Source organism: Haliotis cracherodii, unplaced genomic scaffold (genome assembly GCF_022045235.1).
Source record: "Haliotis cracherodii isolate W230 unplaced genomic scaffold, xgHalCrac1.p SCAF_1, whole genome shotgun sequence".
Classification (NCBI taxonomy): domain Eukaryota; kingdom Metazoa; phylum Mollusca; class Gastropoda; order Lepetellida; family Haliotidae; genus Haliotis; species Haliotis cracherodii.
The window spans coordinates 22,362,376-22,383,101 of record NW_027266264.1 but is presented as its reverse complement, the minus strand read 5'-3'; the positions used below and the strand labels follow the sequence as shown (position 1 = coordinate 22,383,101).

The following is a 20,726-nucleotide window of genomic DNA, read 5'->3' as shown; positions in this document are numbered from 1 at the left end:
AAATAATAAACAACAACAAATCATAATCCACTTATAACATGCTATTCTCCATGCACTAAATATTTTACCATTTCCCTTTGGGAGGTTTCTAACTGTTTGGGGATTCTGTATTTGGGTTGAAATGGGAAAACTTGCTGGCATAAAAGAGGAATATCCTTGGTTGTAGCAATCCAAATGGTTATTATTTAAATCAGGATCAGGTTAGCAATTAGTCCATAGGTGAGGTGAGGTGAGATTCAGTTTAACGTTGTGTCCAAGATTATTGCACTTATATAGTGACGTGTGTGTGTGTGTGTGTGTGCCTGCGTGCGTGCGTGCGTGCGTGCGTGCATGCGTGTGTGTGTGTGTGCCTGCGTGCGTGCGTGCATGTGGCTGCTTGTACTAGACCGGACTGATGACGATTTATAGTGCTAGCACACTGAGATACCATGCCGCAGTTTAACATGAATACCCCAGTCAGACACAGTATACTGACTCCGAGCCGACCAGTCCTTGCTTTAACCCCTTAATGCCAAGGGCCAGACAGGGTAACAACAAGTACCATCTTTTAACGTCTTTTGGTATGACGCGGCCGGGGATCGAACCCCAGACCTTCCGATCTCTGGGCGGACGCTCTACCACTAGACCACGGAGGCGGTCCCAATTAGTCCATATTTTCTATATTCTATGTATTCTCTAGTCATGTAGTATTTCTCTATCTGCTCCCCTACCTGTCTGCATGATCTCCACGATGGGCAGGATCTTGTCCATGTGTTTCCTGGACACACAGAAGCCTTGAAGCAGCAGGATCTTGAAGTACTCGAACATGTCGCTGCCCAGACCACCCATCACCTGCACACAGAAACATGGACACTTTCAAACCATTCTAAACTCACAATCTCTGACATAGTCTTGACGATAAGCAACATAAGTTGCAATTATCCCTGCATAAAAAAGTGTCATGTCTAGAAACATGCAAAATGTTTTATCAGCAAAACATTATAAAGCTCAAAAAATGTAGCACTTGCAACATGTGCAAAGTCCAAGGAAGATTAAATGAGACAATGCCATAATCTAGACCAGCAAGGCTTGTGTTATGTTGGTTGTACATGTATGACAATGTGTTACCTCAACAAACTCGTGAGTGAGTTTAAACGGTGAGTTCTCAAAGCCCAGATTCTTCCCCGGAGAGCTGGACAGGATGAACCCGAAGTCGATGTGGACAATGTGACCTTCTGAATCCAGCAGGATATTCCCATTGTGTCTGCAAAACATGGAAGCCAGGGTTATCTCCCTTGTTAGGGTGACATAATTAATGTCACTTAGACTTGATTCAGACAAGTTTCATGTAAGGCTAAAAAGCCTAATAGTCTTGGTTCTCAGGCAACGCCCGCATCATTATAAATTTTGCCACACGTTTCATTTTCATTTCCATTTTGAAAAAACAAATGCTTTAACATTCCAAGTCCAACGGTAGTCAAATACTGTATTCCAGTATTTTAATCATCAAGGAATACATTTATCTACGGAAGCCCTTTCCAAGGTTGATTGTACACATTGTTTATTTTGCTACACAACTGTTTATTTGGTAACATACTAGTATGAACATTGAAAAAAAGACAAAAAAGACATTGCCTGCCTGTACTATATTTTCAAAAACCATTGCCTGAGAACCAATTCTTCTATTTTGTTCAGCCATATCATGATAATTGAAGTTTTAGGTATGTGCAGCTGTTTCATTGAATTTTTGAATGGGGAAAAAAGACTTTAAACATAATTTCCTATAATGATAACTTGTTTATTGCACTCAATAAACTGTACAGCTGTGTCACTATTTCAGACCCTGTGCTGATAATGTCTTGGCACCAGGTTCCTGGGACTTTGAACCCCAACACAACACTTTGTAATGATACTGTAATGTAACTAGTTTATGGCACTGATATATCTGTAAACAGAAGAAATAACCTCATCATTGCAGACCCACCAGTCAGGGAGAGGGTGAGCTGATGACACCATTGTACAAGACTCCTGTCTATCAAACCGTGATGTGTGCCAAATGATCTCAACAGGGCCATTACCCCACTATTCTGTTATGAGTACTGTCGCCATCTGCAGTAGCTCACCTGTCTTTCACCTGCATGAGGTAGCACACCAACATCTGCAGTAGCTCACCTGTCTTTCACCTGCATGAGGTAGCACACCATCATCTGCAGTAGCTCACCTGTCTTTCACCTGCATGAGGTAGCACACCATCATCTGCAGTAGCTCACCTGTCTTTCACCTGCATGAGGTAGCACACCAACATCTGCAGTAGCTCACCTGTCTTTCACCTGCATGAGGTAGGACACCATCATCTACAGTAGCTCACCTGTCTTTCACCTGCATGAGGTAGCACACCAACATCTGCAGTAGCTCACCTGTCTTTCACCTGCATGAGGTAGCACACCAACATCTGCAGTAGCTCACCTGTCTTTCACCTGCATGAGGTAGCACACCAACATCTGCAGTAGCTCACCTGTCTTTCACCTGCATGAGGTAGCACACCATCATCTGCAGTAGCTCACCTGCATGAGGTAGCACACCAACATCTGCAGTAGCTCACCTGTCTTTCACCTGCATGAGGTAGCACACCATCATCTGCAGTAGCTCACCTGTCTTTCACCTGCATGAGGTAGCACACCAACATCTGCAGTAGCTCACCTGTCTTTCACCTGCATGAGGTAGCACACCAACATCTGCAGTAGCTCACCTGTCTTTCACCTGCATTAGGTAGCACACCAACATCTGCAGTAGCTCACCTGTCTTTCACCTGCATGAGGTAGCACATCATCATCTGCAGTAGCTCACCTGTCTTTCACCTGCATGAGGTAGCACACCAACATCTGCAGTAGCTCACCTGTCTTTCACCTGCATGAGGTAGCACACCATCATCTGCAGTAGCTCACCTGTCTTTCACCTGCAAGAGGTAGCACACAAACATTGCAGTAGCTCACCTGTCTTTCACTTGCATGAGGTAGCACACCAAACAGTAGCCAGCACAACTCTGTACAAAGTTCTTCTGAGCTGTCAAAAATCCTTCTGATGTAGCAGGTCCAAACTCATGAATGAAATAGTCCAACAGAGACTTTTTGCTGTGCTTCTTGATCTGATGGAGGGACACGGCGTTCCGGACAGGCTCAATCATCCCGCTGTCATTGGATGTCACCACTATCTTGTAGGGCTGGATCCGCAGGGGCACATGCTCCAGTTCCCATATGTTCTGGAAGAAGGACAAACAACTTTACATCTTCAGATGTAACAGGTGCGGTGGGGTAGCCTAGTGGTTAAAGCGTTCACTCATCATGCTGAAGACCTGGGTTCGATTCTCCATATGGGTACAATGTGTGAAGATCATTTCTGGTGTCCCCCGCCGTGATGTGGCTGGAATATTGCTAAAAGCGGCGTAAAACTTTACTCAATCAGATGTAATATTTTTGTATCTTCGGGGCGAGTAACATCATTGATGGTTCTCATGGACCAGCACATCAGCAACAACATCCAGTATACAGACTCAGAGACATTAGCCCTATAGCCTAACCAAATTCCCCAAAGTAGAGGTATCCATACATGCTACAGGAATGAAATGCTACATGTTGAAGATTGTTAAACACTGTCATGATTAGTATGACAAGTAAATGTTGATGACAAGTCTGTTGATTGAATCAGAAAGTTTTGTTTCTGCTACCTGGCATCAATTATCTGTGGATGAAAACAAAAGACTACATTCTCTAATTTGTCTCTTCCCACCTTGCGACAGAGATGCCTACTGACCTTTAGCTGTTGTAGAACCTGATAGACCAGGAGCTCTTGGCGGAGGTCGTCGCCACACTTGATGATGACGGACAACAGTCGCCAGTTGTGGAGGTGACCGTACGGGGAGGACTCTCGGATCCTCTCAACCTTCTCCCCCCAGGGTTCCTTCAGGGCTGCCGCTGACGGGTCCTCGGGGTCTCGCTGAAACATGGAATCATTTCAAATGACACAAGTGCAAACAAGATAGTCCTTTACACTCTTTATAGCCAAAAATGTCGCACTATCATGGTATATGACACAATACACTGGCTTCACATTGTACCATGTTGGGGATAAAACCTGGGCTTTTGGCATGGCAAATAAATGTTTCAACCACTAGACTACCCCACCACCTCTAGCAAAGGGTGTTATGGCAATGTCCACCTAACTATAGTTTTGAGGTAATAGATGCAATCAATGACCTCATGAAGTCTCCCATGCTTAAAGGATCTGAGATTAGTCACAGGCTTTAAGCAGTATTGTGGAAACATATCAGTGAGCGACACCATCATTAGCTTCGGAAATTGTTGACCAGTGGAAACGCAATGCCAAATTTACTAGGCAACCAAATTAGACAAAAGCTCAGCATACAAGCTAAAAAGATTTCTGAATTAATTGCTACACACCTCAAACTTCCCCTTGGGGGCAGAGATATTCTCAGAGAGCCTCCTCCGGATGTCTCCTGCTGCAATGTACACTGGGTCCTTACTGTCTGCACTCGTTGAACTCTCTGTGGACATCTGTGATATTGTGTCACTAGACCGGCACTTCATTGCAAACTGGGGGAGAGAGGACATATTTTGTTCTCATTCTCAGGAACACTCACAGCTAACAGTTCCTCATCAAAGCATGACATAAACTACACCTACAATTAGAACTTCAGTTGTATACTTCAGTCAGATATTTGGTCAGATTAGTTTAAATTTCTGGAACATGTACCTGCTGACTGCACCCAAAACAGCCGCTTGTCAGCACTATTTCTGATAGATCAGGAGCATAAAAAATCCTGGTAAACAACTAGTAACAGTCTGGTAAATACTTTTGAGTTTTACTAGCCTGGACTTGTATTTTGGCAATATTTTCAGTTCAGTTTTACTCTTGGACACTCTTAAGCTGATCTTAAGAAGAAGAAATTTTACTAGATTGGGGCTTCAGACAAGTGGCTAAAACCCCAGACTGTAATACAGTAACAAATATTCCTCTAACATTGTTATTGAAAAGATAGTGAACACCCTGCACTTGTAAAGCATTTATTTTCCCTGCTGTACTAACCAACAGAAAAAAATATACAAAACTTGCGACTACTTTCTGTAGCATATAACAGACCTGAATGATCTCATCATCTTCTTGTGACCAGCAGTCGGCATCATCAAAGTCTCCGTTCATGGAGTAGACGCTGAAGTCAGGTTTGGGCGAGCCGTTGGTGCGTGTGGCGTAGTGAGACAGGTCCTCCTCGGAGCGGGTGAAGCGCAGCGTGTTTTCCAGCAGCTTGAGGGGCACCTGGCTGGACGCAGTGTTCTCGCACTCCAGAATCTCCACGTACAGCAGGTATGGAGCCTGGTGCCAAGCAAACATTACATCAGTTAGTTTCAATAGGCCTCATAAAATTAATGTTGTGGTTCTGATTACACTTAATTTTAGATAAAAGGTTTTATTTATCAAAATATGTTTGGCATGTGTTTGCATGTGTGTTATTTGTCATGAATGGTGAGTACCAATGGAAAAAAGAGAGTTATGGTAGTTACAGTAGGCACCTTAAATTAAGGTTAATCTCATTAAAATCAGATCTAAGTTCTCGCTACCGCTAAACAAAGCTATGAAGACCTCCCATTACAGGTCTCGTCAGAACGGCCTTTTGAGAACCATGTCCAACCAATAAAATGACTAACATAAGTGGAAATTAACCAATCAGACAGAAGCTTTCTCAAGCTATATGATACACTTTCAGACCAGCGACTTGCATGCCAGACAACGCTTTGAACAATATTATGAAAAAGTTCTCAAATCAAAATGTGAAAACTGAACAAAACAACATTCTGGAATAGACAGCCAAGGTTGTATAGCAGCATTTCCTACAGGGTGTGCAAAGTCTTTTCCGTTCAATTGATTATCCAATAGGAATGAAAGATTTTGATGGATTCAGTCGTAGAGTCTGTAAATGTTGTTTGGAATAAACCGTGTTAACCTTGATTAGAAAACACATTCCGACGGTCACTTTCTCTATCTGGAATGGGACTCTCTGACTGGTCGGTTAAAAGGTCGTTCTGACATGACCCGTAATAGGATGGCACAACAAAAGCCAAGATCTGACTTTAATGTGATGGAATTAAGGTCAATTGAGTCATTGAAACTACATCATTTCCCTGTGCAGCAGACCCCATTGTCCAACTATTCCAGATGGCTTTTAGAAAGCAACAAGAGTGAAAAATAGTCTCATATATGATAGAGGGGTCCATGGTCCATACAGTCTTTTCTATACAATAGTATTTGAATCCATGGACCCTTGTCACTTTCATTTCATATTTTGAATGCTGTAGATGGTTACATACCATCACAATTAAATAAAGTATTAGTCTTTGATAGGTATTTAGAAGTTGGAAAGAACATGAAGACATGAACCTTTTATGGATCACAACTTCTGCATTGTTTGTAGTGTTTTATCTCTGATATGTCGTACAAACAACAAAGATGATGCCTCCAAGTAAAATGTTTTTCAAAATTATCAGATGCATGTGATTTTGTTTGTTTGTTAGTTGTTAAACACTTCACTCAGCAATATTCCAGCTATATGATGGCGGTCAGTAAATAATCGAGTATGGACCAGACAATCCAGTGATTGACATTATGAGCTTTGATCTATGCAATTGGGATACGATAACATGCATCAACCAAGTCAGCGAGCCTGACCACCTGATCCTGTTAGTCTTACGACAAGCCTTTTACGGCAAGCTTGGAGATGCATATAAATGTGTACATAGCTGCTGTGTAGATTGTAAACACTCTTTATCAACTATGACCATAAGTCCCAATCTGCTACTGATGCAATGTAGTGGTTGAAATGAACCAGGAGGTAAATATTTGGACTGTATGACCGTCTAAAATGTTTACACCAGTCCTTACCTTCTCTTTTGAGTTGAGCACGACAGCTTGTGTGTGCGGAATCCTGACAATATGATGGTTTTCTGCAGCTATAGGCAGCCACACCCTTGCAGGGAGGTTCAGGTTTAACATAGCAAGCTCTGCGATCAGGCGAGATGCTGAAGTAACAAGGGAGACAGTGTAGTAACCATGTAATGATATAAAAAGGTTTCTTGTTCACAAAACAGAACTCATCACACTGAGAAGAGGGTGAATAATTATTGTTTAACATATCAGCTATCTTGCAGTTATTCACAGTGGCCTTGAAAATTTATCTTCAAAGTTCATTATTCTGATAATGCAGAGATTCACTTACTTCTTAGTTCTTTGGTAGGAAGGAGTTGTAGTCTACTGCCGATGTTCATCAGAGCCTGAACAAACTCATTCTGGGGCATAAGTCGTGGGGCCTGGAAAGGGAGGTAATCTCATACAAAGTGGACACATGTGAAACATCAGATTATCTCCCTTACATAACACCAGTCAGACCTTTCAGTCCATGTGTCAGCTCTACTTTAGCCAGACGAGAATCTGTAACATGGCTACAGTTACTCCTAATGATTTCTAATGATTTAACATGAGAAAATATCTCCTAGTAATAGCTCAAAACATGCAGATGAGAGAGTGGAGTATGGACTCACCTCACACATACACAGCGTCTCCTTCCCTGTCAAGTCGTTGAGGACAGCTTCCGAGCTCTGGTGACAGGTGCACCCGTTGTCGAAGGCTCTGCCAGATGCTAAGTCTCCCGCCACTGACTGCATGTTGGGTGTGCTGTCACTGTGCCGCAGATAGATTCCTGGAACACAAACGTAAGTGTCAACTGTCAGTGGGTAGAGCTGGGTGCTGTCTGTACCACAGCAGGAGACACCAAAACGGACCTCAAACAGAACTGTCAACTGTCAGTGGGTAGAGCTGGGTGCTGTTTGTACCACACATTCCAGCCATGTCACAGCAGGAGACACAAAAACTGGACCTTAAACATCATACCGAAAAGGGGATTGAAAATAGATCTTCAAAATGACAGGCAAACACCTTATCTAGGCTACCTAACCTTTCCCTTGATGGCAACAGGCACTCAATGGGTGCCAATATTCAAGGAGATGTCCTGAACATGTTGAACAATTTTGATTGGGTTTGAGCCCAAAGCAAACCATTCTACCAGAAAAATGTTATCTTGTTTCATGGAACTACAGAGAAAGACACACATTCCTTCAATGCTAGATCTTGTGCAAATTGAGCTAGTTACCTGTCGCATCTGACTTTGATCGATGATGTGTTTTCTTCACTGCCGCTAACGAGTTGGGTGTGGCTCCAGGTAGAAGCATCCCGTGGTGGGTGGGGCTCGTGACGGTAGACTGGCTCTTGGAGTGTTGTTTCGGGGGGCGTAATTCCTCATTGAGGATCATATTTTTTAACTTGACACCCTGCGAGTTCTTCCATGAAGGTTTGAGGACATCTGCTGAGTATGCTCCCAGCAACCAGCACGCCATGATGGAGAAGTCGACACTGTTCCGACACCTGCAAAATACCAAATAGACAGATTGAACCATTATATAAGGCAGTTCAAAAGTTCATGTATCAAGACAAACGACTTCATTTAATGAGTTCTTATGTCATCACTGTCCCTTTTCTTTAGTAGAAATCATAATTTCACACGAACACTAATTACACAAATCAATAACCAACGAAATATCCCTTCTGAATGAGAGTCGGCACAGATACAAGGGAGCCCTTCATTTAGTCAGTGGGGATATAAATCACGTCATACCGGTAAATATTTTTTACGGAAATGTTATCATGAGAGTGAACATAGGAGTGATGTTTTTATGCAACCTGCTGTTTCCTGTTATGTTAAAGATTGGGGATATCACAATGTAATTGGACAGCTATTTTACTTTTAGTGCTGTGTCATTTGAACCAGACTCTTAGCTATGGTTGTGCCTGGGTCCAGGGCCCCGTTCCACAAAGCGATCGTAGTGCTACGAGTGTCGTAAGTCTATGTTAAAGTATAGGAGTTACAATCGTCTTAGTGCTACAATCACTTTGTGGAACGGGGACCAGGGTATTTATCATGATATTATGCAGATATAAAACTGGGCCTTGAGAATGGGGCCCTGGTTAAAGCCGTCAACTGACCTGTGCACAAGGTAGGGGTGTATGGCCTCGGCGACGTCATGCATCTGAATGTACATGTTGAGTAGCTGGGGTAAATAGAAGTCAACATCCTCATCCCGGAAACTGAACATTTTGTTACCTGGAAACAGAAATACATAAAACATATTGAGATTTATTTGCACTTGGTAATATTCCAGCAATATGACAGCGGCCTGTAAATAATCAAGTGGAGACCAGACAATCCAGTGATCGATTCTGTGATCAACGATCCACACCAAGCCTGACCAACCAATCCATTTGGTCACTTCTTACGACCAGCAGAGTTGCTGGGGATCTACTCTAACCCGAATCCCCACTGAGGTTATTCATGTTATGAGTGAGTGAGTATGGTTTTACGCCGCTTTTAGCAATATTCCAGCAATATCACGGCGGGGGACACCACAAATGGGCTTCACACATTGTACCCATGTCGGGAATCGAAGCCGGGTCTTCGGCGTGACGAGCGAACGCTTTAACCACTAGGCTACCAGACCGCCCCTCATGTTATGAACACGAGTGAGGAGATCCATGGACACACTGAGATATCCTGGTATAGACTATGCCATGTCCTTCACCACGATCAGTGTGTGCATTGGACTCTAGGACAGAATACAGAACCACTATCAAGTGTAACATGTCTGAAGGCAAACAAATACCTATGTGAATACTTGTTGAGTCTGGATGTGTATAAGATTGTCTGTATAATGATGTCATATCATCATCATAATCCAACGAAAGTGTAAGCTAGTTAAAATTTATCATCACATCTGAAACACTTTCGCCATATAGCGGCGATCCAGCAATAGAAAGGTGCTTATTTAGAAGTGCACCACCATGACAACTGGGCACTAAAAAGATCTTTACATGTGGCCATCAGAAAATAATTATTGATCCTTCATGGAACTTGATGAATGTTATTACCCCATGAGCTGGATACTAGATAATAGGTACATGTAGTTGTAATTTAAACTTTAAAGAGATCCCCCTTTTTTATTGATATTGATAACATCTTATTCATTTTCTGAATTCCACGGTGGACTTCATAAATCATTAAGTGTTAGGCTAAAAAAAAATAGTCTTGGTTCTCAGGCTCGCCCACATCATTATAAAGTTCGCCACATGTTTCATTTTCATTTCCATTTTGAAAAAAAACCCCACCAAAACACCCTATAACATTCCAAGTCCAACAGTAGTCAAATACTGTATTCCAGTATTCAAATCATCAAGGAATACATTTATGTAGGGAGGCCCTTTCCCAGGTTGATTGTATACGTTGTTCATTTGGTTACACAACTGTTTATTTGGTTACAGACCAGTATGAACAAGTAAAGTAAAAAAAGACTATGCCCAACCGCACTATATTTTCAAAAACCATTGCCTGAGAACAAATTCTTTCATTTTTTTAAGCCTTAAGCATATTCAAACATTATATTTTTCGTGTTTCCCAAGATTGTGAAAGAACATTTAACATTGTCTTCATATAATACACATCATAACAAGGTATTTCGAAATTCTGATGTGAGCCCTTCAGGCACCAGGAAGTTATATTAACTGTGTCATTACGATTTTACTGTGACATTGGCATTTTAATACAATTTAGAAACCCAGTCATCAGCACTGTCAGCAGAATCTGAGCCATGTCAAAGTGTCCTTGTGTGGGTGGGCCCCCCGTCTACTATACCACAGTGACTTTTGTAAAGGCAAATGGCAAAACGACATGTTCATGGTTTTCAACTTGAAACTTAAGGGCTGGCTTGAAAGATCGAATTATCAGAATTATTGTTGATGGGAAGAATATTAATGATTATCGATATGAAAATTGTGTCATCGATAATATCTTATATAAATGACTGTGATGAAATTAAGTTTGGACAAACCAAAACAGACTTGTTATTGTCAATCATGTCAATTGCTGAAGACGGAGAGCAACTGTTTGTGTTATATCTTAAATGTCCACAAAGTAATTCATGCAAAATTGTGCCAACACTTTCCAATGGGGTGAAATATGTTGTTTTCTTTTGGACTTTTTTTTTCCGTATTTGCTCAAAGTTACTTCTCTGATATTTATTGATAATTGATCAATAATTAGGGAACAATTATTGATCCTTATGATCTGAATTGATAGCCAGCCCTAGTTAAGGCATTTTTCTATATCATTAACATATTTAAAAAACTCTACAGGACATTTAATTTGTAATCAGCAATCAGTCGAAGACCAAGAAAATGAACTGTCTGAAACCCAGTACCTACAGTGTTGCAAGTAAAGCGTGAATGATACTAACAGTGAGTGATTGAGATGTGTTCAAGGCCTCTTTGAACAGTGATTCAGACACATCAAGCCAGAACCTGCTGACGTGATGACGGTCGGAGATTTAACCACATTGGGGACACCCACCAGCATGGGTATGGTGCTGACAAACCTGGAATCATCAGCATGAATCTGGGATTCGAACCCACATTCCAAGGTCTCTGTCCCACTAACAACCCAAGGAAAAGACGCAACACTAGTCAGCAAATTTAGTCGCATTAGGCAATTGGTAAACCAGTGCCTCTCATAGAACAGATTTAAATATTATAGCAGTCTTATAAGCCACAAATAAAGTCGATGCGTAAGGCCAAGCATGGGCTAGTAAACATCATGTTGATATTTTTCACAGACTGCTAGAGCCTATGTCCTTCAGGACACCCTGATCCCCCTAATTACTAGCATTGCCATATTAATGTACAATGATTATGACAAAATATATATATACCTGTATACTATTCAAAAGAAGTTAAAGAAGACCCAATTCTTTCATATTACTGAAGTTAATCTGTGTTCTATAACTTCTCTTGAGCATATACAAAGCCATTTTACTGTAGATAATGAGGTGTTCTTCACTTCTTTTAGCTCTCTCTCTCTCTCTCTTTCTCTCTCTCTCTATATATATATATGAATGCCATTTTTACTTGGTACCGTATTCGACATAATAAGCGCCCGGGGCGCTCTCAAAATTAGAAATAGGGGGCTCTTATTAGAATATTATTTTGGTGAAAAAAATCATAGTTGAGAGATAAATTTCGTTGTTTATGCTCACAGCCTGACACGTTTATGTACGACAGATATTTTTTTCCAGATTTTAATTGACCATAAATAAGGATGCATATAACACACAAGTGCGTGTTATACCGAATAAATAAGTCTTGTGTATATTGATCAATCGGAAGGGATGCAAACTGGGCTTGTTCACTAGCCAATATATCAGCAAATATCGCCGTGGGCGCTTATTACGTCGAATACGGTATATGGCCTTAACGTGATGTATTTCGAATATGTCAGGATTAGGTTCACAATGCTAACACTTCACAGGCAGCAACCTTTGAACTACATCAATCACTGTCACCATGAATCTCTATATATAATGCCTAACTTGCTGGTTACCTTCCTGGGTCATGGTCGAACCCTGGCGCAGCCAATCCCACTTCCGGATCCCTACAGGGGTCAGAGTAGGGCCCTTTGGCAAAACCTTACCCTCTCCACAATAACATAGGTGTCCTTACAAGCTAGTCAAAAACGTATTGACCATGCTATTTACAGGCAATCCTAAAATCAATTTATTACAGGGAAACCTGATCCAACCCTTCAAGGCAAACATGGAAAGCAGTTAGTGTTACAACATGAAACGGATGATGTCATTTGACACTAAACAAATCTGCTCCAGATACTATACCTTTCTGAAGATTTTAATACCACTGTTAGTTTAATACCACTGTTAGTTCTCGTCATGGTGTCATCTAATCATGCTAATGGAAACAGGTCCACACATCAATCAGCCGGGACTATACTGAATTGTTTGATAGGCCTTACTTAGAAGTTGACAGATGACAAAGCAGACACAATTTATGGATTACAACTTCTTTAATTATTGTAAAGGCGACGTTTTGGTCAAGATCACGAGGTGGAAGCGTATTAAACAGGATAATTGGCTTCCTGTCTTATTGGCTTCCACCTCATTGGTTGTCTGTCCATCATGATTTTACAGTATTATCCTTCTCAATGGTAGAAACTAACATCTTTGGTCCGCTAGTCCTTATAATGATAACATATAGCAAAACCCTTAAAAAGGGCAAATTTCTACTTGTCCTTATGATACCTCAAGTATTGGACAGTTTGGCAAGGACTACAGGACTACAGGACTAGTGCCAATTTCTAACACTGCTTCTGTTGTCATTACTTAACCTGCTCATGTTAATCCTCCTCATGTATGCAATTGTTGCTACTGTCAATCCTCCACCTACTATATTCTGTACCATGTTCATCATTCAGCCTTGTTTGACAACAGTATAAGGATCTATACTGTAATGTCACCTTTACAGTCATTAAAAAAGGTTTCTATCCATAGAAACTTTGTCAGGGCCATACTGATACAGATCACCATGCCAGTATGAACACATCATCTGTATTAGAAACTGAGGCAGGTCCCGGTGTCCTTGCAGTTTGGGGTATGGTACTGACAAACCTGAAAGCCGGGATTCGAACCCAAATGCATAGATTCTGATGTGCACAGTGATTTGCAGCACCTAAGACAACTAGGCCACCTGTGCCCCCATTGATATTAGAAGTAAGCATAGTAATATTAACTGTAACAGGGACTTCTTTTAAAGCACAGTTACTCTACAATGAGGTATAATGTGCATAATGTGAAGCATTAGAACCTACCTAGATACGTCTGAACTCCAGGCTCCTTTGAGTTGAATAGATATGAAATAGCTATGGACATGTCAAAAAGTTTGGATTCGAACAACCGCAACAGCCATGACTGGCGAGGGGCTGGCCTTGACTTTGGTTTGAGTGTTCCAGGTAGAGGTGGTTTGTCTTTGAGATTCTTATCTTTGCTAGATCTACAACTAGTAAATGCATGTCTTAGGTTTAGTGACAGTCGTACTCCTTTCTTAGGATCAAACTTTTTGTCCTCCTCCTCGACCTTAGTCCTCTCGGAATCACTGCCCTGGGTGGAGTCCCCCTGGGCGGAGTCCCCCTGGGCGGAATCCCCTTGGGTGGAGTCCCCTTGCTCAGCTTCCTCCGTGACCCGCGGGAGAGGACCATTACTCTCCGGAACAGTCTGTGATGCTACCTGGTCATTATCATCATCCTCAACAACATCTACACTGTTGGTGTGTTCCCCAGAGGAGCAGGGCACGCTCTGATCAGTGAGTCCCGAGGACTCGTCTCCCTCCTCCTCCTCCTCTTCAACCACCTCCTGATGTCCATTATACAGATGTTCTGATGGTGCCTCATCATCAGGGGAGATGATTCTCGGTAAACCAATCGGAACAAAACCATTCTCCAAATTGAAAGAATCTACATCAGCCATTTTACATTTTTCGATGTAGTTGCCATTCACTTCGAATCTGCCCTTCGGATGAATTGCTGCTTGATGGATTTGAACATCCAGTGCAGAGATCTTATTCTTTATCTTGACTTCGGTCCCCATCCCTTCTCTGGCTGAAGCTGTGTCTAGACTGAGACACACGCCATCCTAGCTGTGGTGTAAAGTCTTTCCTTGAGATTGCCCACATCGATCAGGGGCAGCACTGGGGGGTCTGGTTCAGAGCCGCTTGAAGTTTTCACTGCAAAACAAAGTAACTCTGTTAGAATAAGGAATCAGCAGTGGGTGAAATTAATGTGGGTTGTTGGTCATGCAGCAATGTACACCTCTTACAAGTATTCCAAAATTCAGTGTCCAGAGTGAATGAAAGACAATAAACTTAATGCAGGGACTTTGCTAGAGTTCCACACTGCGTTCCCCTTGCAGGCAGGCAAAAATCTTTATCTTGGTCAAATTTGGGATTTTTTTAAAGTTGTTCAATGTTCTTGATTCCAGATGTATTTTAACATGTTTAACAAAGCATTCAATCCAAAAATGTCAATGGGAGCCTCTTTCTCGTTATTGATTCTTGTATCAGTGAAATACATGTCACTGTTACAAAGACATAACATAGGTCATAACTATCAACTGATAAACTATTAACCTGTATTGGAAAGTCTTAAAATCCATTAAGAATTTAACTGACTTTTGCTGCAGACCTAGGGACGACTATCTGCCTCTGAGAAGGTCAAGATAAATCTATGTAATGTATTCATTTAAAGTGAGTAAGCAAGTGTGTCTTAACAGTGCTTTTAGCACACATTGTACTCATGTGGGGAATTGAACCCAGGCCTTCAGCGTGACGAGCGATCGCTTTAACCACTAGGCTACCCAACCAGTCCGCATTTACTTATAAATGACATTTTATCAATAAGTCCAAGTTTTGAGCAGGTTATTCCATTTCATCAGCAGACCTTGCCCACTGGCATTTAAGAAGGAAAATGCAGGAAAATGTATGAGTGAGTGAGTATGTTTTAATGCTTTATCCACTAGGCTACCCGACCGCCCCTGGAATATGTATGAACTACATCAGTGAAAGATACGCAGATGAAGATAACATATCGTCTGAATCAGCTAGGGGCATCATGAACTATGACATCTAGCTGCACCAATTAACCATTCAGTTTTGAAATATTTGTCACACACTTGGGTCCATACTAAAACATTGCCATCCAAATATTATAAATGTTGAATGTAACAACATGCTATCTGTAGTAATCTACACTGATTAGAAAGTCCTATCAGCTGATATTGCCATGTACCCATGGACGGACATCATGTTAAACACCAGAGTATTTGAAACATTATCATGATGATAGACACTCAATCAAAGACAATGCAATCCTGAGAGAACTTGCATACTCAGCACTTTTTTTTACTCTGGATAATATCCTCAACTGATTGAGAGGCTGTGACATAAACATTGCAGGGACTATTTGCTGACAATAGACTGCAAGAACTTAGAACACAATGGGGAGAATTCTTCACGATTATCTTCTTCAAATAGAGCTCAAGTCAAATATTTGACACTTGCACAGAAAACCCTAAATGTCAATAGACATGGACTTGTGAAAGTCCCCAAATTTGCCAGTCCAAGCAACACAAGCTCTTATCTGTGTTTTGCCACTTCCTAAAATAATCTGGAATTCATTCCAACGTAAACAATGTATATCATCAAATGTGTCTGTAGCATCAATGTTATACAAACTCAGACCAAGACACACCATGATGTTAAAGCAATGGCCTGATTTCTTTAATAGATGGATTCAGATAACAGTTGAACTTACATACTAGGACTACCTGTAACAGTTACAAATGCATCTATTCTCTTCCCCTAACAATGAATACTGTGATTTTAACCAGGAAGTGGAGGCTGTTCCGAGCAACAATAAATAAATACTCTCAAACTTTTTTAATCATTATCATCTATCTTATCATTTTTATCTTATTGATTTCATTTGTTACATTTATTTTTATTTTGTGAACGGCCTTCAGCCATACAAAAACCCTGTAAAAAAGGGAACAAAATTGGTCTACATCAACCGATTTCTATTGTTCCGTAGCATAACTTTGCCTAGGGCAATATGAATCAGAAAATTGTAATAAGACTGTTATATTCTGAACTGTCAGTCTTTTCACACAGTCAGCGCGTACAATCTGTTGAATTTTCCACGCTCAGTCACCACAATACAATCAATCTTTGTGGCACACAATCTGTGTGGAAAACTGTCAAATGCTTATTCATTTTGTTGTCGAAAAGATCAATTATTCTATTTTTGTCACTGGATAAAAAGAGCGTTGTAACACACATATGTTGATTGTGATTCTATAATCTGTAGATGAAGACAATCAATACCACTGACGTCATGAGGACAGGCTTGTATTAACCTCTTGCATGTCCAACAATAAGCTTGCCATACACACCTGGAGAAGTTGTCTTCCTATAATCATGACAATAACTCACAAGGGTTCAGCTGTCCCACCAACCATCTACCTTACGTACCACTCCGCCGATGTCTACAGTATATACTGATTAAAACCCATTGAAGATCTTCAGCAACCCATGCTTGTAAGTGGATCGGTTGGTCAGGCTCTCTGACTTGGTTGAAGTATGCAATTGTTTCCCTATTGTGTAGATTGATGCTCCTGATGACAATCATTGGACTGTCTGGTCCAAACTTGAATATTTACAAATCACTGTCACAATAGCTGGAATATTACTGAGTGCGGCGTTAAACAACAAACAAACAAAAAGATAAAAAAAAAAGTATTTTTACTTTCATTGGTAAAGGTGATCTTCATATACTTCATCATGTATATCTGAACAAAGCCGACATGACTGATCTGTTCACCGACTCCAGTATTGATGTATTTGCCAGATGTGGTGGTATTACAGAAAGCCTTCAGAATACACTAGCAACAATACCAATGTAAATCCTTCACCTAAGCATGGTGGGGACGCCTCACAAGACTACAAGAGACACCAACTGCCTCAGGGGCATGTGGCTGTTTTCAGCACAGCAAATGAAAGTCAGGAGGATAATATTCCTGGTATGACAAAAGATGCATTTCAGTTAGTTTGAAGACACTGCTGCTAAACTCTTAGCCTGCTACAAAAACCATAAGTCCAGGGGACCCATATGGCTCTAAATCTAAGGCCATGTAACCCAGGGGTTTATGACCCAGGCTCTCCTTCAATCAGAAGCTATTCATGCTTTAGCAGTGATTAGAGATAAGTAAATAATGCTGAGTCAGGGAATTATATGCTTACCAGAGATATATACTTCTCAATCTTTAATTAGGGATAATTAACTATGTCATTCCATTTCAATATACAGGGCGTCCCTAGATGCAAATGCTATGGGATCAAACCAGGACACCAGGAACCCCTTTAATTTCCAACACTGTATATAAAGATATAATTATATAACTGGTATTAATGTATATTATGTGTTTTTGTCAAGCATATAGTAGGTGTCATACAGTCCTGATAAAACAAATGCCTTGCAGCCATCAGTACATTTAATATTTTGTGAAAGTGTTTTTACTGTGGATAGATCTACCATTTTATATGCTGTAGGAAGCTTGTAGCAAGCACAGCATGGTGAGGACACCATGCACGACGTAGTCGCATGACAGCTGTCATACTAAGGACCAATGTGAATGCTAACGTTATCATTATGTACTGCTAACCTATCTCATGAATGCCAATTCAAAAGACTAAGCAGGTTCTCCACAGGCCTACAAGGAATAGTATCAGGTTTCCTGATATACAAATATATACCATGTATTCTCAAGTATATGTATACCGTGTCGCCAGCTACCAGCATGACATTTACCGGTACGTACAGACACGTTTTTCAGTACTTTCATACTCAGTCAGTACGACTCAACTGGTATGCATCAAGGCTTTTCTGTCAGTGTTTCAAAAAATGTAAATACCATGGAGCAGCACCAGACCTGTAGTCCTTGTGAAACTGCCCAATAGTTAAGGTATCATAAGGGCTAGTAGACTAAAAATGTTACTTTCTACCGCTGTGGAGTCTGAAAATTTGCAATGTCATAACACTATGCTGTTCTTATTGTTTCTAAAACAATGTTGTTGACTACACAACTATAAACAATGGCATTTGTAACACATCTGAAATGACAAGAAGGGACTTTCCATACAAACAAATACTGATTACCATAACAACTAGTACATCATGGTTTGTGTGTTAGTTGTTTACGCTGTACTCAGCAATATTCCAGCTATATGATGGCGGCCTGTAAGTATGTCTTGGCCAGAGAATCCATTCAAGGACATTGTGAGGAACAATCCATGCTATCAGGGTAGGAAGACATGCAATCAACCAATTCACTATGTCTGATCATCCAATCCATTTGTCGCCTGTCTTATGCATGTTACGACCAGCAAAGGCTGCTGAGGGCCTATTCCAACCCAGAATGCCCACTGGGGGTCTGGTACAGCAAACATGAATGGCACAATATTATGACTACACTTACTATCATATTAACAAGGGCTTACTTTACAGAAAGAAGAAGAATATATTGTGCACTCTTTCCGCACTATAAAATGTAATAATATCAAATGCACATACAAATAATGAACAAAAACAGAAATCTCATCAAACATTTTCAACCATCACTCTACCTTACCACCCACACTACACAGCTCTTCCATCAAATAAATTCCTTGGCATCCAGTCTATCCACATCTGTCAAGTCCCACAATACACACATCTCCACTAGTGAAAGCGATGTGACCCACTGATCTATACTGCTGGTCTGTCTGCCTCTCTCAGACAACCACTACAGCAAGTGCAACCACAACACCACCGACACACTCAGCCATGAACTTTGACAGAATCCACGAGGCACCTTCTACCCCTCCTGAAAGACATCTATTGTTCTGTGTTGTCAGTCAAGCAGAACCTTGAGCTGAATGAATCACCAGGCTGGTCATGTGACTCACCTATCTCATCTTACTGATGTCCCATTATCCTGCCGGCCAATTACTGCTGCCGAGACAGGATGGTTTCCCCACTGACAGATCACAGTCAGTCAAATGTAAGGAGAACCACCGAGTGGATTAAGTCATAGTGCACCAATAACCACCATTAATCTGATAGGTACGACGTGATTATTGTGTAATGTGGCCTTCATCACCAGCGTTTGCTCCAGTCTGAACGAGTCAACAGGTAGGCCTGTATTGATCCGAGGCTCAGAGAATCTCACTCTTGAGCTTACTGTTACTTCTACAATCAGGCCTAGGGGAAATGGATACCGCATCATAATGTCAAATCTATTTATTACTTTTAGGTGAATATTTAAACCAACTATTGCAATAAAATATTAACTAATACAAAATGGCTGACATTCGTTAATTACACTTTCCTCCACAACTTCCACAGACCGAGAGGGATAAAAATACTGTGATCCCAAACAAAAAAGCACACCCTCCTATAACTTTTGTTAATCTACTTACCATTACACTGTAGACCCACACAGTTACCAACAGAACTTAGGTGAAGCATGGTGGTTTAAAAGATAAAACACTATAATTGTCAGCTCAACAATCAGACAAGCCCAGGTCATAGCATATTCTGAAGACAATGGGTATTTCCTGACATTGACAATGCCGGGGAAAACCCAGTGTTCTTGTACAGTTCCATTGTTTGAAAAGAGTTGATCTGATTGGTTGTTATTTATTGTTTTTCACACAACAGCTACCAATGTTATATACAAGAATAACAAATACCCACAAAATATAGTCAAAATATGAGCTATACATTACTTACTAACAGGCATCTCCATGGAAACAAAACAAAGCCATGATAAACACACCTCTTAGCAAACTACATCTGCAAATAAATGGATTGTAATTACCACAAACAAGGTTGATAATAAAACCATGGTAGAACCAGAGGAAGTGACATTTCTTCCCTGTACGCCCACCCTACTCGCACCCATCACTGTCTATAGATTGATTTGTTCCTGTAGGAATTCCCATTGATCACCAACCAATGACATAACAATGCTTGCACATACCGAGGTGATTATTAGCGTCATCCCTGTCACACACTGATAAGAAATCAATGAGATAGAAAACATATGATCTCATCTCTCCCATGTCCTTGTCACTATCGGTGAAATTTTTAACTCATTACACAGAAACTCGTCAAACCCTCTCTCACGTTCACCTGTGAATGTATT

At 40.9% G+C, this 20,726-nt stretch overlaps 1 protein-coding gene across 5 annotated transcripts in view; it reads right to left on the bottom strand.

Annotated features, from left to right (window-relative positions):
- LOC139474475 (phosphatidylinositol 4-kinase beta-like) overlaps positions 1-20,726 on the bottom strand; it is a 57,624-nt gene that overhangs the window by 4,520 nt on the left and 32,378 nt on the right. For 3 of the 5 annotated variants that reach the window (XM_071257515.1, XM_071257523.1, XM_071257545.1), the window contains 12 exons: positions 13,802-14,712; positions 9,085-9,202; positions 8,195-8,466; positions 7,587-7,744; positions 7,265-7,355; positions 6,931-7,067; positions 5,137-5,367; positions 4,437-4,589; positions 3,790-3,972; positions 2,973-3,238; positions 1,108-1,243; positions 711-831 (listed from right to left, as the gene is read on the bottom strand). In XM_071257515.1, the coding sequence (XP_071113616.1) occupies positions 711-831; positions 1,108-1,243; positions 2,973-3,238; positions 3,790-3,972; positions 4,437-4,589; positions 5,137-5,367; positions 6,931-7,067; positions 7,265-7,355; positions 7,587-7,744; positions 8,195-8,466; positions 9,085-9,202; positions 13,802-14,576 (2,641 nt within the window). In that variant the 5' untranslated portion in view covers positions 14,577-14,712. Of the gene's footprint in view, positions 1-710; positions 832-1,107; positions 1,244-2,972; positions 3,239-3,789; positions 3,973-4,436; positions 4,590-5,136; positions 5,368-6,930; positions 7,068-7,264; positions 7,356-7,586; positions 7,745-8,194; positions 8,467-9,084; positions 9,203-13,801; positions 14,713-19,164; positions 19,307-20,726 lie in introns of those variants that run through there. The other 2 variants (XM_071257532.1, XM_071257540.1) reach the window with 2 other exon arrangements.